Source organism: Pleurodeles waltl, chromosome 4_2 (assembly GCF_031143425.1).
Source record: "Pleurodeles waltl isolate 20211129_DDA chromosome 4_2, aPleWal1.hap1.20221129, whole genome shotgun sequence".
Classification (NCBI taxonomy): Eukaryota; Metazoa; Chordata; class Amphibia; order Caudata; family Salamandridae; genus Pleurodeles; species Pleurodeles waltl.
In genome coordinates, this window is record NC_090443.1 from 402,230,270 (window position 1) to 402,244,280 (window position 14,011).

Below are 14,011 nucleotides of genomic sequence, written 5' to 3' on the forward strand. Positions count from 1 at the left end.
ATACATATCGTAAAGGTGGGTAGATGGTGGCGTTAAAAGTAGTAAATCAATATTGACCTATGTATATGCACCTTAACTCTTTAGTGGTATTCTCAATCCTACACTCTACTTTTGCATAATTATATTTTGTCACTCGCTATTGCGCTATACAACTATAATGGATTGATATTTTGGATGCTGGTGAGGTTTGTTTTATACGTACACTCTTGACAGATCTATATCAAATACCACCATTGACACCATTCTATTGTGCAGCAAGCTGCGTCCCTGTGTACACGTAGCAAGGTCCCCATACCAGGTATGGTGCAAGCGAAAACAGGAGCCCTGGTGAAAGATGCTCTTCAACAAAAGAAAAAGTAGTCACAAAATAATGCCATAAAATGGCTGCTGCGAATGTTTAGGAGTAGTTGGGCAGTGCCCTTAGGGAGAGGAGACCCCTGGAAGAGCCATGACGTATGCATGTCATGGACAAATGGGGAGAACGCATAACGGAGTGATGAGGGAGCCAGCCAATGGCAAGCCTATGGGCATGGCTGAAGCCCATGATGTAGATACAGCATGTCTCCGTTCAAGACACCGCATGCATGCCGTCTAACCTTGAGACCTAAAAAACGGCCATAAAACAGGCTCACAAACAACTAAAAACGGACCCACACACTGACCTGTCAGACCAGCCCCTCGGACACTGCCTGATTGTCCTGTAAGCTTGTCCGACCTTTAGTAAAAGCATCCCTTACAGACAGCAGGCACAACGCAAGCAGTAGCATCCAGACTACACGCTTCATTTGTGACACACATGAGGGGAAAACAGTGGTGCAACACTCACTCATCCACCCTCCCTCCGCCCTCCGAGGACTACGCTCTTCACCTTCCATTACAAGTAGATGGTCTGTCACAGGTATCTCCTGTAACACGGTCTACATAAACATTCTGAATGTTCATACTTTATCCAGAGAATGTGTGGCTGTTGCTGTGGAAAATTGTTTCAAGCTTTTGCAAGGCTACCCTTCAGATGTAACTGTTTTGTCTCTAGTTACCATCCTGTGATAATATCCTGTTCGATTTTTTTATTTTTTATTTAAAAAACACAAAAACAAAAAATAAAGACATGCCTAAGGAACCAATTCTTTTAAGTATTTTTAGTTTTTGTCAACGTTTGTATTTGTTTCTGCTAAGCCTCATTTAAAAAAAACTGCTAGGCATGCACCCGTATTGTACACTGCACCGGAGAACCAGATTCATACCTGGTTTATGGAGTGTGTATGTTAAGCTGCTGGCGGTTTATTTATTTCGGTCAGGTTTGATTTCCACATGTCCCCAGGCACTTTGGAATAAAATCTGCAGCAGACACCCATAGCAAATTATGCAATAACCCAAGTACCTTATTGAAGTGCATTGAAACATTAGACTGTGAGTTCTTACTTGCATTGTGACGTCTTTACAACTAGGATTCCAGTTCAGACTGTTGCTACGGAAACCTCTTTGTGCATTATATTGGGATGCCTGCTTTTGAAGGCAGACTTTAGAGGTGAAGCTGGAAGGTGGGTGGTACATTTCCTGGTGTTGAGCAGCTAACCTTCAATTTCAACATGACCAGTTGGTGTGTAAATAACCTTATACAGTGTAGTGTATACATTTCTTAGGGTGTTTCAAAGCATATGCAGCATTTTAGAGCTATTAGTGTGATGTTTTGCTTATAAGTTTTACTAATATTTTGATAGTATTGTACTGGTCAAACGTTCATTTGAAATACACGAGGTACAAGTTTTGTTGGGTCATAGTAGGAAAGTGTTTTTTTGTTTACTTTAAATGTTAGTGTTATTTAAAATTGATGCTGTTACTGCTTGTTACAGTTGTAGCCTCTTTGAAATCCATGCCAGAGAAAGGATGCTGTGATTACTGATCCTGTGTTCCAAATGCCTGTCTCTAAACTTGGAGGATATGTTGGCATCTGCCATCCTTTCACTCACAGGAAAGTGGGTGAATTGCGTGTTGTTCCATGGGACTTATGCCATTGCCTCTAAAATGAATAATAATATCAATAATAATATAAGTATTATTATTTGCCCTAAGTGTCTGTGGAGCACCTTTGTTCAGGACAAAAAGATGTGCAGGGCTCAAGGAATCTGGATTATCTTGGTACTTCTTCCATGATGAGTGGTTTGTGTGCACCACTGTTCATCAGCTTTCCCATGATATGGAATTTCGGGCGAATGGTTTGGTGCAGATATGGAAACAAACTTGATTCAATACCTCATTAAAAAAACCTGCAAAACAAATTAAATAGTGCTTGTGGTTTGTTGGGAAAGGAGTGGGTTTTCTGTTTATGAATGTTTGATCCATTAATCCATATTAACCTAAAAGAGGAAGTTTGGTTAGTCCATCTAATTGGTTGTTGGGCACGGAGCAGCTATTTCTTAATCCAGTATTGGTAGATTGGTTTCTCCTGCCACTTTCTGCATTCCCATAGCAAAATAGCTTCCCTTGACGATAGATCTGAGTAGACCTCTTCTGTGGCAGGCCAAGATGCACACTGAGGTCCTCTGTTGTCCACAGTATTTATGAACAATTAACCGTCATGGCAATAACTGTTGCGTAGACCAAATAAGCCCTGGAAAAGGGTAACTTAGACGGGAACTGAGTTTTCTATGTAGACAACACTGCAGGCTGTGTTATTTGTACATTCTTGAGGATTTAGGTTGGGGATTTAATTATGCCTAGAAGGTGCCAGTTTGAATTCTTTTGCATGCGTTACTCTCTGGGTATGAGCCCTTTAGCATTGGAGCTGTGGGCACGCAGGCAGGAGAGCTTAAAAACTTGAGGTAGACTGAGGCAAAATATTTGAGAGTTATTTTATGATACTGTTTGGTCACTGGGGAGCTATTGAAGATCTAGTGAAAACATGTTTATATTTCTAGTAAACATTTCCAGAGGTACGTTGGTTGGAATAATTTCACCAGGTTGCAGGAGATGATACTTCTTAAAAAAAAAAAAAAAAAAAAAAAACTTCCTTTATTCACAGTAGTTTTCAAGTTTACTGTGTTTCTGCCTTTTACCTCTTTAGCTGTCATCCCACGACTATGATATCTTTCTTCTACCTCGCCATCTGAGATTACTTTTGTCTCCTTCTAGCATTGAATTTGACCGGGACTGTGACTACTTTGCAATTGCTGGGGTGACGAAAAAGATCAAAGTGTACGAGTACGGCACAGTCATCCAGGATGCAGTGGATATCCACTACCCAGAGAATGAGATGACTTGTAATTCCAAGATCAGGTAAGAAGTGTGTCAGGCATGTGTGAGTCTACATTGAGCAATTCAAACATAAGGCAACCAGTATCTTGGGCACACTTTGTGCATGTTTGTGCAAATATAAGATTATGCAAGACTATTACAGGCCACAAGTTAGGAGTAGATTTGAGCAAATCCAAGATCAGTTAAAAAGTGTGCTGTGGGAGCACATTTTGGGCAGCATGGAGTAATTCTGATATCATGTTTGGAGTGTGCAGGCAATGTGTTGGCCAGGTTTAAACTTTTCCAAGATCTGGTCAGAAGTGTGCGGGGCAGCTTCAAGCATATCTGTGATCCAGTAGGAAGTATGCAGGACTAACAAGTTTCAAATTGACTTGTAAATCGCATGTCAAATAACTTTTTGATAGTTGTAAATTGTTTCTTCTGAAACTGGATTTTCCAGTCTCTAGACCCTTAGCATGGGCTTTCGCCAAATGGAACCCTGGATTGGATATTGTTTTTTTTTTTTTTTTTTGAGAGAGAGAGAGAACAGAGATAGATATGACAAGACATTGCTGTTTTTATGTCTTGCCTACAACAGCGCAAGTTGTCTGGTTGTGAATGACCTATTATAAACTTACAGTGGGCTTACTCCACCCATTGCTCACTATTTGTTGACTTTATGGTCACTCATTTGTTTTCTTCTTATCCGATAGCTTGCCTTCCTTGTCTTGTGTTTTACCTATACCATGGAGCATAGCCTATTTACCATTCTTTTTAATGGCTTACTTTGAATCCTTCCATTGCTCACTTTTAAGGAACTGCTTTTTTCTTATTGCCTAAGCAGTCCATGAGACAGTATATGTGTTTTCCTGCTCCTCTACCTTATGTGCTTCTCTCCCACTAGATACTCCCGCACTTCATGTTGCTCTTCCTCCTTTGCTGCCTCTCTCGTCTTGTCCCCCGCATACTTCCAATGAACTTTCCATTGCTCTCTCCCTCGTTTGCTTTCCCTCCATGTTGGTCTCTCCCTTGTGAGCTGTTCAGTCTCACTCGTGTGCTTTAACCCTCCACTAGACGCCCTCATCCCTGCTTTCCGTGTTGTGCTTTTCAATGTGTACTACTAGCTTGCTGTGTTGCTCTCCATTGTGTGCTGCTTTCCCCCTCACCCCTCCACCTACTTCCCGTACCCACTCCTCCATTGCACCCCTTCCCCTCCCGTTCCCAAAACATGTTGTCTTTTATTTTTATTTTACCCCTTCACGCTAAATTTTGTAATTTTTTTATTTACCTATTCAAGTGTCATTTGCTATCCTGGAATTGCAGTTGAAAAAATGTAAAACGGTGACTGCGTCGTACTGTGATGCATGCACGTGTATCTACATAGTTACGCGCCCTGCAGCGGCAGTCGTTTCATAGTGCCTTATATTGGTGGTTGAAGCACAGCATCTTCAAACTACATTGGCAAAGCCAATAGGTCCGAAAGGCGAGCCCTGTTGGCCTTGCCAAAGCTTGGTATGTTTAGCTCCTTGACAGGAAGTCCTGTCCCTCTCCCGCCGTTCTGCCCGTCATCGACTTGTTTGCAGTCTGCTGGCGGTTTGTGTACTCCGGTGCAGTCCTCTGAGCTTGTCTCTAGTGTGCTGGTGCAATGTGTAAATCTCTTGCGGTCCTGCTGGCGCGCTTGGTGCCTGCCGATGGGAGCTGTAAATCTCTTGGCAGTCTGTCTGTGTGTTTACAGACTGGTGCTTGGAGTGTGTGGAGCTATTCTGATCCTGCTGCTTTGTTTGTATTCTGCTGATGGGGCCCGTAAATCTCTTACGAGCTTACGGGCTTTGTTTGTAGTGCAGATGGGGCGGCGTACATTTCTTGTGATTCTTCTGGCAGGTTTATTTGCAATCAGAGGCTAACTGATGGAGCAAAGAAAAGCTCCCGCGCATATTACCTTCCTACAGGCTCTGCTGCGTCGAGGCTCCTTCTTACAAGGGCTCGGCTCATCGCATACATGTTATGTTTGTGAATGTATTCAGCTCACTGACTTCCTTAAACGTGGTCTCAAAGCGCTGACTGGAAGTTCCTTCTACGCCGTTGCAAGGCTTACATAACAGAAAGGGGGCGGAGGAGCCGTATGATGACGTGTTTTGAGTGTTTCGTTCTGCCTTTTTGAACGCACTACCAGTTTTCCATCTGAAGACTTTGGGTTCTAACTTTGAGAGTCATAGATCAGACGACTAACCATATGGCATTAACATTTTTTTTTCTTGTAGATTGTATGGAAGACAGCTAGAAATATGTGGCAATGGTTAATTGAATGGGGAGAGTGAATGAGACGGCACATTCTGTGGAAGTATCATTTCACTCACTCACTCACTCACTCACTTTTTTTTTTTAGTTTAGCATACTTTAATACTGCTTGGGCAAAGGATTCACCTACCAGCTTACCACATGAATACACCAAACTGAAAGGTGGTTAGTGATCGTTTGAGAAGGGTCTTACTCTGCCCAGCAATCCTGCCAACTCTTTAGTCTGTAACTTAGGATCCGTTTGAACTAGAAACTTTTTTCCCTGAAATCTGCATTATGCTGCAGGTGGCGGGTTATGTGTCAAATGCAGTAGATATATGAGACGAAAAATGAGTTGGCTGCATAATTCCACAGTTCATATGGCCAAAGCTATAGAAAACTTTACATTTATTCTGCTCTGGTCTTGATTTTTCAGTAGCTTACACGAATAGTCTTTTTTTTTTATTTTTTTTTACGTAAATTGATAGTTTGCATCTTTTTGTGCATTTTTGAGTTTAAGGCTCAAAATCGGAACGTTCATAGAAGAACTGAAGATTGCTTGTCAAACTTCCAGGCAGAGATGTCCTGAGGAGCAGGTTCAAGGTTGTTTGATTTTCATATAGTCTTTTTAAATTTCAGTATTAGCAACTGCCAGTTAGGCATGTGTTAAATCATTGGAAAACTTCATACTATAGTAGATTTCACTTCGGGATATTAGTGAGAATTGCACTCAGTCGGTTAAGTCCTTAATAAGGTGAACTGTAACTAGTGATTAAGTATCTTGGCGCTTGTGAATATTATGACAAAATATGTTTAATCTATCCTTGTTTAATGCCAAAATATGTATCAGCAGAAAACCATTAGCATATTCTTCACAAAGCCTACCTTGCCTCGAAAAAGTAAATTTGCAGAGAAATTCTGCGTACATTTCTCAGCATGTAATTATGAGGCAAATATGCCTATTAATCTTATTCGGCAACGCCTTGTCATTGTTTTTTTTCAACCATCCGAGATCTTGCTAAGCAGAAAAAAAACACAGCATTCAACTCTTTGGCTATTTTCTGCAAAATTATATGTGTGCAAAATAATAGCAATTGCATATATTGATTTTGTCTTTTGCTTGAATGCAGACAGAGCATTGAAAGGACATAGATGTAGTTTTTTGACTGCTTTCGCATTACCTTCTTATGCAGCCACCATCATCGTTGAGAAAATCAAGTGCACCATGTAACTACCGGTTTCTGGACAAGCTGTGAACTATGTTGATCACTGACTACCCTCTACAAATATTTAAATCGCCAGCCCTGCCCCAAAGACCTCCCTTGTACAAAAAAAAATCATTTTAAGTACAAATATTGTTACAGTAAAATGACTGTTACTTAACATGTTTATGCTTGGTTTGGATTGTTCCCCCCCTTTTTGAGGAAATGACTTATTATGCTGTGTATTGTGTGGTGCAAGTTAGTGGTGGTAGGGTTTGTTTTGTAGGACATTTGTGATTTGCTCCTGCACTGATTGCATGTAGTATGATGAATGCACTCATACCGTGTCATGTTGGTAACGTCTGCAGTACAGATTGCAATGACCACCATCTAATGGGTGTCTCTACTTATGAAAGTGCAACCAGTTCTCCCAGAAAGTTACTTCAGAACTGCCACTGAATGCCTTGTATCCTTGCACCTGGGTGATTGCACTCCCCTGCTCCACGACCTCCAATACTGAACACTTCCTTCTATTTAAGGACATCCTTTTCACTGGACATGCTTCATCAGGAACTGAAAAAACACTACTTAACCCTATCCCCCTCCCCCGAACTGTAATTCCACTGTCTTCTCTCCTGGCCCAAATCATGTTCGAAATTCAGCCCCATCATCTACAAATCCATCACTGCTTGCACCCTGCCTATTCGACTGTCCCCACCTGAAGTGGCTTTCAACACACCTGAAGCCAGAACACCACCAGTCTCTGGATAAAGAAGTGCAAACCGGTAAAACATGGCAACAGGCCATCCTCCGTCTGTTCAGTGAGGATCTGTAAAAACGTGGCAACAGGCCATCTCCATCTGTTTATTGAGGATCTGTAAAAACGTGGCAACAGGCCACCTCCGTCTGTTTATTGAGGATATGGAGGGACTTTGATGTATCTAACAGGACCTCCCCAGTCCGGCTTCACTTTACTTAGAGCTGAAGACACACCTCTTTAAAGAACACTACAGTATGATGCAGTAACAGTGCATGTTAGCCTTCAGAACCCAGCTACCCCCCAATCACTGTATTTACCGTATCTTTGCCTTTGACACTGTACAGCACTCTGCTGCCTTTCAGATAGATATGTGCGGTTCAAATGCAGGATACACACATACATATAAATATATAAAGCATGGCGCTGAAATTGTGATGCAAAGCGTACATGAATTAAGAATGAGCATTTTGGCCTTTTAGTGAAAGAAAGAGCAGAAGAGGTGGTTCTGAAGGAGCAAGTAGAGGGCTTATGACAAGGTTTTGATCTAGTGAGTAGTCAGCTGTTTTTGTAGACTTCATATGATCTCAACCCTTGGGTATGCTGTTGTGATGAAGCACAGACCAAAGCAGAAGGAGGTTGCGCTCCCATGGGGCATGGAGACAGCAATGTTAGCACGGTATTGCAATTTACTTCCACAGGCACTGCATTCTACCTGCTTCCACATACAGCATTCTGAAGCAGTGTTCAGTAGCACCATTCTTTTCATCGTACAGCAAACAAAGTACCTGAGAATGCTGGGATGCTTTCAATGAACTTCCAGCTGCTGAGAGCCAGTAGGATCAAGCTCTAGGCGGTGGTGGTTCATCAAAGTTAGCATTAGGTAGCCCCACAGTTTTTCTCTGTCTCTCGTTGGCCTTTTACAGAGGGCGTTCTAGTACTTTCAGTTCATTTTTTAAAAAGTGGCTAGTTTAGACACTTCTTGAGAACATTTTTCTGTTTCATACCTCTGAACTCCCTGAAGCGGATTTCTCATTTTCTTGACCCCCTGCTGGTGTTGATGGCAGTCCAACTTGGCATTGCATGCCTCGATTATTGTAATGCTGTGCCGGCAGGGATGCTTGAATATGCCTCTCATGACTCCCAGCGCGCTCGGAACAGTGCTTTATTCTTTGATGGAGTAAATTCAACATCATCACTGTTAGTCTGAACAGTCTCCTCTGACTCCCCTATTCAGCAGTGGGTTTCTTTCAAGTTCTTAGTTGTCATACACAAGTGCCACAAATCTGTCCCTTTTCATCCCCCAAAAAGAATATAGAGCTACCCCTTCCTTAAGAGCATATTATTTCTTTGATGCTGATTGCTGTCTGAGCTTTGCTTTCATTATTATGCTTATTTGAGACGGCCTGCTGTTTTTGTCAAGATTTTTCTCGTCTTCGACGAGCTCAAATTGTCTTTATTTATAAGGATGCTAAAATGGTAATTCAGGTTTGTGCATCCCTCTGTCGAGTCTCGATGTCCTGCGCCTCACTCTTGAAATCGGTTCTCATTCCTGGTCCTTTATATTTCACCATTTTGCCTTGTATAAGAATGAAGTTATGTTATTTATAAGACTAGGTGGGTCTTCCCTATGTGGACTTTTAGCCCATTGGTATACTCCTACATCTTCTGCTTAATGGGCAACGACTGGCATGTTTTGCACACAAGGAGGTCACATATTCACATGCCTGAACCCATGCATCGCAGATGCTAACGAGGCCCGGGTGAAACTTAAATTATGCTGCCATAATTCACTTAATTCGGGGGATTTCATATCATGCTTGTTACATGATATTGCCAAAATTATGCCTGTCATGTAGTTACGCCATTTTCAAAAGTAAAAATATATTGCAGGAGCAAAGTGGACAACCATAACGTGAGTGTTTGTAAATATTTTTTTTTCTGCTCCATTTTTTTTCTTTCCAGAGTGAAATGAGTCCTTGCCTCAAAAAATTGACACAAGGACGCATTTCACGCTAAAATATAGTGCTAAGTGACAGATTTATATTGTATGTAATTATGTCATGCATGCCAATAGACCCAATTCAGGTGGGAGACTCCTAATTTTTTTTAAAGACAAAACTGACTTAATTTTCGGTGTCTTCTGCCTGAAATTGCCTTTGCTTCAATAGAAATCAATGGGAGAAATACACTTTCCCAATAATTATTTATTTATTTTTTAAATCTCCCACTTTCCTGTTCTAAAATGTTGGCATGTATATTACGTGTAACTCTCCGAACATTTTGCGTCACTACATGAAAACAAATTACATAAATTTTGCACACCACTAATGTCAACACTTCACCCGTTTAGACTAAAGAGGACATTGGTTTCGGCAGAAAAGTGGAACCTGATTACAGAAGTGGAAAACTGCATCCCGTATCAGTGCCTCATTTGCTGCCCTCCTACGGAGAAGTTCCTTCCACTTCCCTTTATAATGTACAGTGTGTACAGAGGTGTAATCATTGCAATATTGTTTTATAAAAATCTTGGCTACAGATCGATGCATCAGCCTTTTAGATCCGCAGCCACTGGTTCAGCATTTCAGGTTGTGAAATTGTTCTAATTTTCCAATCCATTTGCTTTGTTGTCAGCGTTTGGATTGTGGGTGATACAGTGAAGGGAATACTTTGCCAGTTGAGGGGGATTAGGCTCTGCGAGGTCTTTCCCAATCTTCTCAGTGCCCAACTCTACCTCAATGTGATGTTTCATTTCATGGAAGCGTGCACTCTGCCTGTTCATTGAGTGTGCAGGTGGAGTATACATCCGCTTGAGTCCTGGATGCACATACACCTTAAAACCTCTCACCCCAGCATTTTAAAAGGCTTCTGGCTTTGGAGACCCAAGTTGTTTCCGAAACCCGCAGTGCCTAATGTGTGCCACTCACTGGCTGAGTGGGAGAAGCTGCATTCATTTTGGCTTACAGGGACTTATTTATGCCTTATCAGAAGATGACCCAGATCTAGAGAGCTTAAGGCAGGAAAGGGTGGAACAAATGTAGGGGAACAGTGAAAATTGTTCAGTGTTTCTCTGTTGTCGCTAAAAGAAATGTTATAAAATATTTCATTTTAAATAAACCGACTTTGCGCAAATGCCTAAAGTCCAACCGACTGCGCAAATGCATAAATGTATATAGAAATATCAGTTGTCTGAGAAGTCAACTCAGAACTTACAACCTTATCAGTAGGTTTACACTTTGCCACCAAATTATGATATATTACCAAGGATATTGTAAAGTTAAAACTAAGCGGCGGTCTTCTAGCAGAGAAAGGATACAGAAGTATGATAGGACAACTTTTCATGCACAGATAAGAACATTCTTTTAGTCCTAAACCCAGTAAATTGAATGTGTCCTGCAGAATACTTCGTTGCTTAGAAGTGAATACAATTTGCACATTTTGTTGGTACTAATGGTACCTTTTATTTAAACGTCAATGAACACTTGAAGTGTGGTCCATAAACAGTTGGTCATCATTACATCACTATTAACGTTAATATTGGTAAAGTTGATTATTATTTAAACTATTAACAGAATACCATCCCTCAAAAAATATTGATAATGAAAGCCATCGATTTCCCCCCAACCCCTCCCAATTATTTTGCTGAATCCCACTATGAAAGGAGAAACTGGTAGTTTTGTTTCTTTATGTGTATACCTCTATAAGTGTATTTATAACAAAAACCCATATCTGATAAAGACTTCTAGTTGCAGATTCCTTAGCTTTTGAATTTTCCCCAGGTGTCAATCTGGATCCAGAGATTTTTCTCGAGCAGTAACCCTGTGTGCCGTTAGGTGGTATTAATCTGCTCCGCGTCCGTCGTCCGCATCATCTGCGCTGGAGATGACATCACAAATCCAATATAGGCACCACCCGGCGTGATTATGTCAGTTCTTTTCTTCCTGTACCAGCTAGCGCTGATCGGAAGAGCTCTACACTCAGTCATTTTTTGATTGGCTATTGTTGACTTCTTGTTGAAGGTTTTCAAGTTGTACAACTCCTGGTGTGTTGAGGATGTCATCTAGAAAGATCAGGTTCAAGCCCTGCGGATCCTGTCATTGGGTGATGTCAGTGACAGATTCGCACCTCGTTTGCCTTTGGTATTTGGAGCGCAACCATGACCTGAAGTCATGCTCCGAGTGTTGGGCCATGCATCAGAAGGCTTTGAGGGAGCCTGAAGCTGATAGCAGCCCGACGCTCAACTCTGTGTAAGTCGAGGTCCGGTCGAGAGGAAGGTCCTGGAGCAGTCACGGAGTCCCCCCATTGTCGTTGTCCTATTCAAAGTCCTTGAGAGGATCGAGTAAGTTGAGGCACAAGAAGAAATCTAAGAAAGTGAAACGTTCTACAACTATAGCTCGGCCGACGAGATGAGGGAGCATCGTCGTTCTAGGCCTCCATCTGCAGAGCCTGCGTCTGGGCCGACTCCACGGCTCCCGAGTTTCCGGCAAAGAGAGTTTTGAGTCTATGCACCTCATTTTTGAGCAGTCTGACACTGCTGAAGCGCCTTCAGGCCTCGCACAGTTGGACGGGGACCCTTTGGGTTCGGGGCCAGCAGTTTTAGTATTGGCTCTCAGGGGCCCCCATGGATCTATGCTTGAATTCGGAATGGCGTTGATCGTACCATTTCGACCTTCCCCAACAAAGATGTTCCACCCCCTCATTGCCGACTCGAACAGGGAGCCGGATGGGCGCCGTACGACACCGATTGAGGCGGCAACAGGAGCTCTGCCGCCTATTTTGGATCCTGAGCCTGTTTCTTATGGGCTAGGGTACGGTGAGGAATAGGAGGGGTCGCTGGGCCCTTTAGAATACCAGCTCCAAGACCTTTTGGACTGGCGTGCGGACTTGGGTGAAGCCAGTGGACTGGACACCTTTTCCAGATGCTGGCATTCTTTCCCCTTCTACCGTTGCTATGAAGGAGGGTGCTTCATACTCTATGATGGTGCAAAGAGCAGCTGAGGTCCTGGACCTTGAGCTGCCTTCGGTCAGGACTAACCTCCTGGAAGAGGTGCTTCAACCTGGTGCATTATCCCCTGAATCCCTGCTTCCCTTTAATGAAGCCCTTACTGATGGTTCTATTGGGTACCTGGTCCAAATCCAATACAGTTGCCAGCAATCATCACCGTGCTCCGAGTGACCTGAGTTTCCTCATGCAACACTCCCCCCACCCCCCCCTAAAGCTTGGTTATCCAAACCTCCACTTTCCAGTGCACGTTCCCTTCCGCACCCCCGAATAGAGAATCCAAAAGACTGGATGCACTTGGGAAGATGTTTTCGTCTGGCAGCTTGGCATTGCGGTCCGTGAACACCACATGCCTTTTGGGCCGCTATTCTCATACCCTGTGGGATACACGGTTGCTCAAGTGTTGCTACAGGTCCCGGAGTAGGCCCGGCCTGTACTCTCCCAAGCAGTTTGTTGATGGGAGAGATGCTCCAAAGTTCACAATCTGATGTGGACTGGACATGACCGACTCACTCAGCAGTGCAGTTGCATCAACGGGTGCCCTTAGGTCCCTTTCATGGTTGAGGATGTCTGGGTTTTTGGGGATGCCCAAGTCAATCATATGGACATGCCCTTTGATGCACCCGTCTCTTCTGAGAGAAAGCAGACTCTGCGCTCAAGCACGTCAAGGATTCTTGTGCTTCCGCCAGGTCATTGGGCCTCGTGGCAGCCCCTTGTCCCACTGAGTCTGCTTTTCGCCCCTTTCGTGGCTATGGAAGGGGTGTACTAACACATCCATTGTATCCAGCCACCATGCTGCGCATGCTGCCTAGCCTCTGTGTGGCTGGGAACGTGGTATCCAGTGCCCTTGGGAATCTGGGAGCCATCGATCAGGCCAGTCATCTGCCCTCTCTCCCCGCATGTGCTGTCAAACCTTCCTAGTCTGACTCTTCCCCACTAGGACCAGGCAGGATCCGCCATCACCTGCTCCACTAGCAGTCCATCACAACAGACAGGTGTTTTTTGCAGAAAATCCGTAGGGGCTACTCTCTCTTCTTCAAAACTACTCCTTCATCAATTAATCAAACATTTATAGAGAGCAGCAAATCACCTGTGACGTCTCTAGGCGTTGTCCATCCATGCCATCATTCTATGATCGCATGACGGAGGATCATTTGGAACTTCTCTGGGAGGAAGTTACGGCTCTCTTGGCCAAAGGACCCATCGAGAGGCTTTCCGTGCCAGAAGTAGGCCGTAATTGCTATTCCCGCTACTTTCTGGTACCCAAAAAGGACAAGGGCCTCCCCCCTATCCAGACCTTTGAGCATTTGAACTTCTTCCTGAGGAAGAGATTTATGGACCACTCTGGCTCAGGTTTTATCTGCCCTTGACCCAGAAAGTTAGATGATAGAGGTGGACTTGCAGGACGCCTGTTTCCATATTCCCATCCTGACTGCCCACAGGCGTTACTTGCGGTTCACGGTAGGCCACGAGCACTTTCAGTTAACCATGCTCCCCTTCTGCCTTACCAGCACCCCTTGGATGTTCACCAAGGTGATG

General features: G+C 43.4%; 1 protein-coding gene across 1 annotated transcript in view; it reads left to right on the plus strand.

Annotated features, from left to right (window-relative positions):
• The window catches only part of COP1 (COP1 E3 ubiquitin ligase), a 693,430-nt gene that overhangs the window by 198,118 nt on the left and 481,301 nt on the right, over positions 1–14,011 (plus strand). Inside the window, exon 12 of the mRNA XM_069231565.1 lies at positions 3,133–3,276. Coding sequence (XP_069087666.1) covers positions 3,133–3,276 — 144 coding nt within the window. The remainder of the gene's footprint in view (positions 1–3,132; positions 3,277–14,011) is intronic.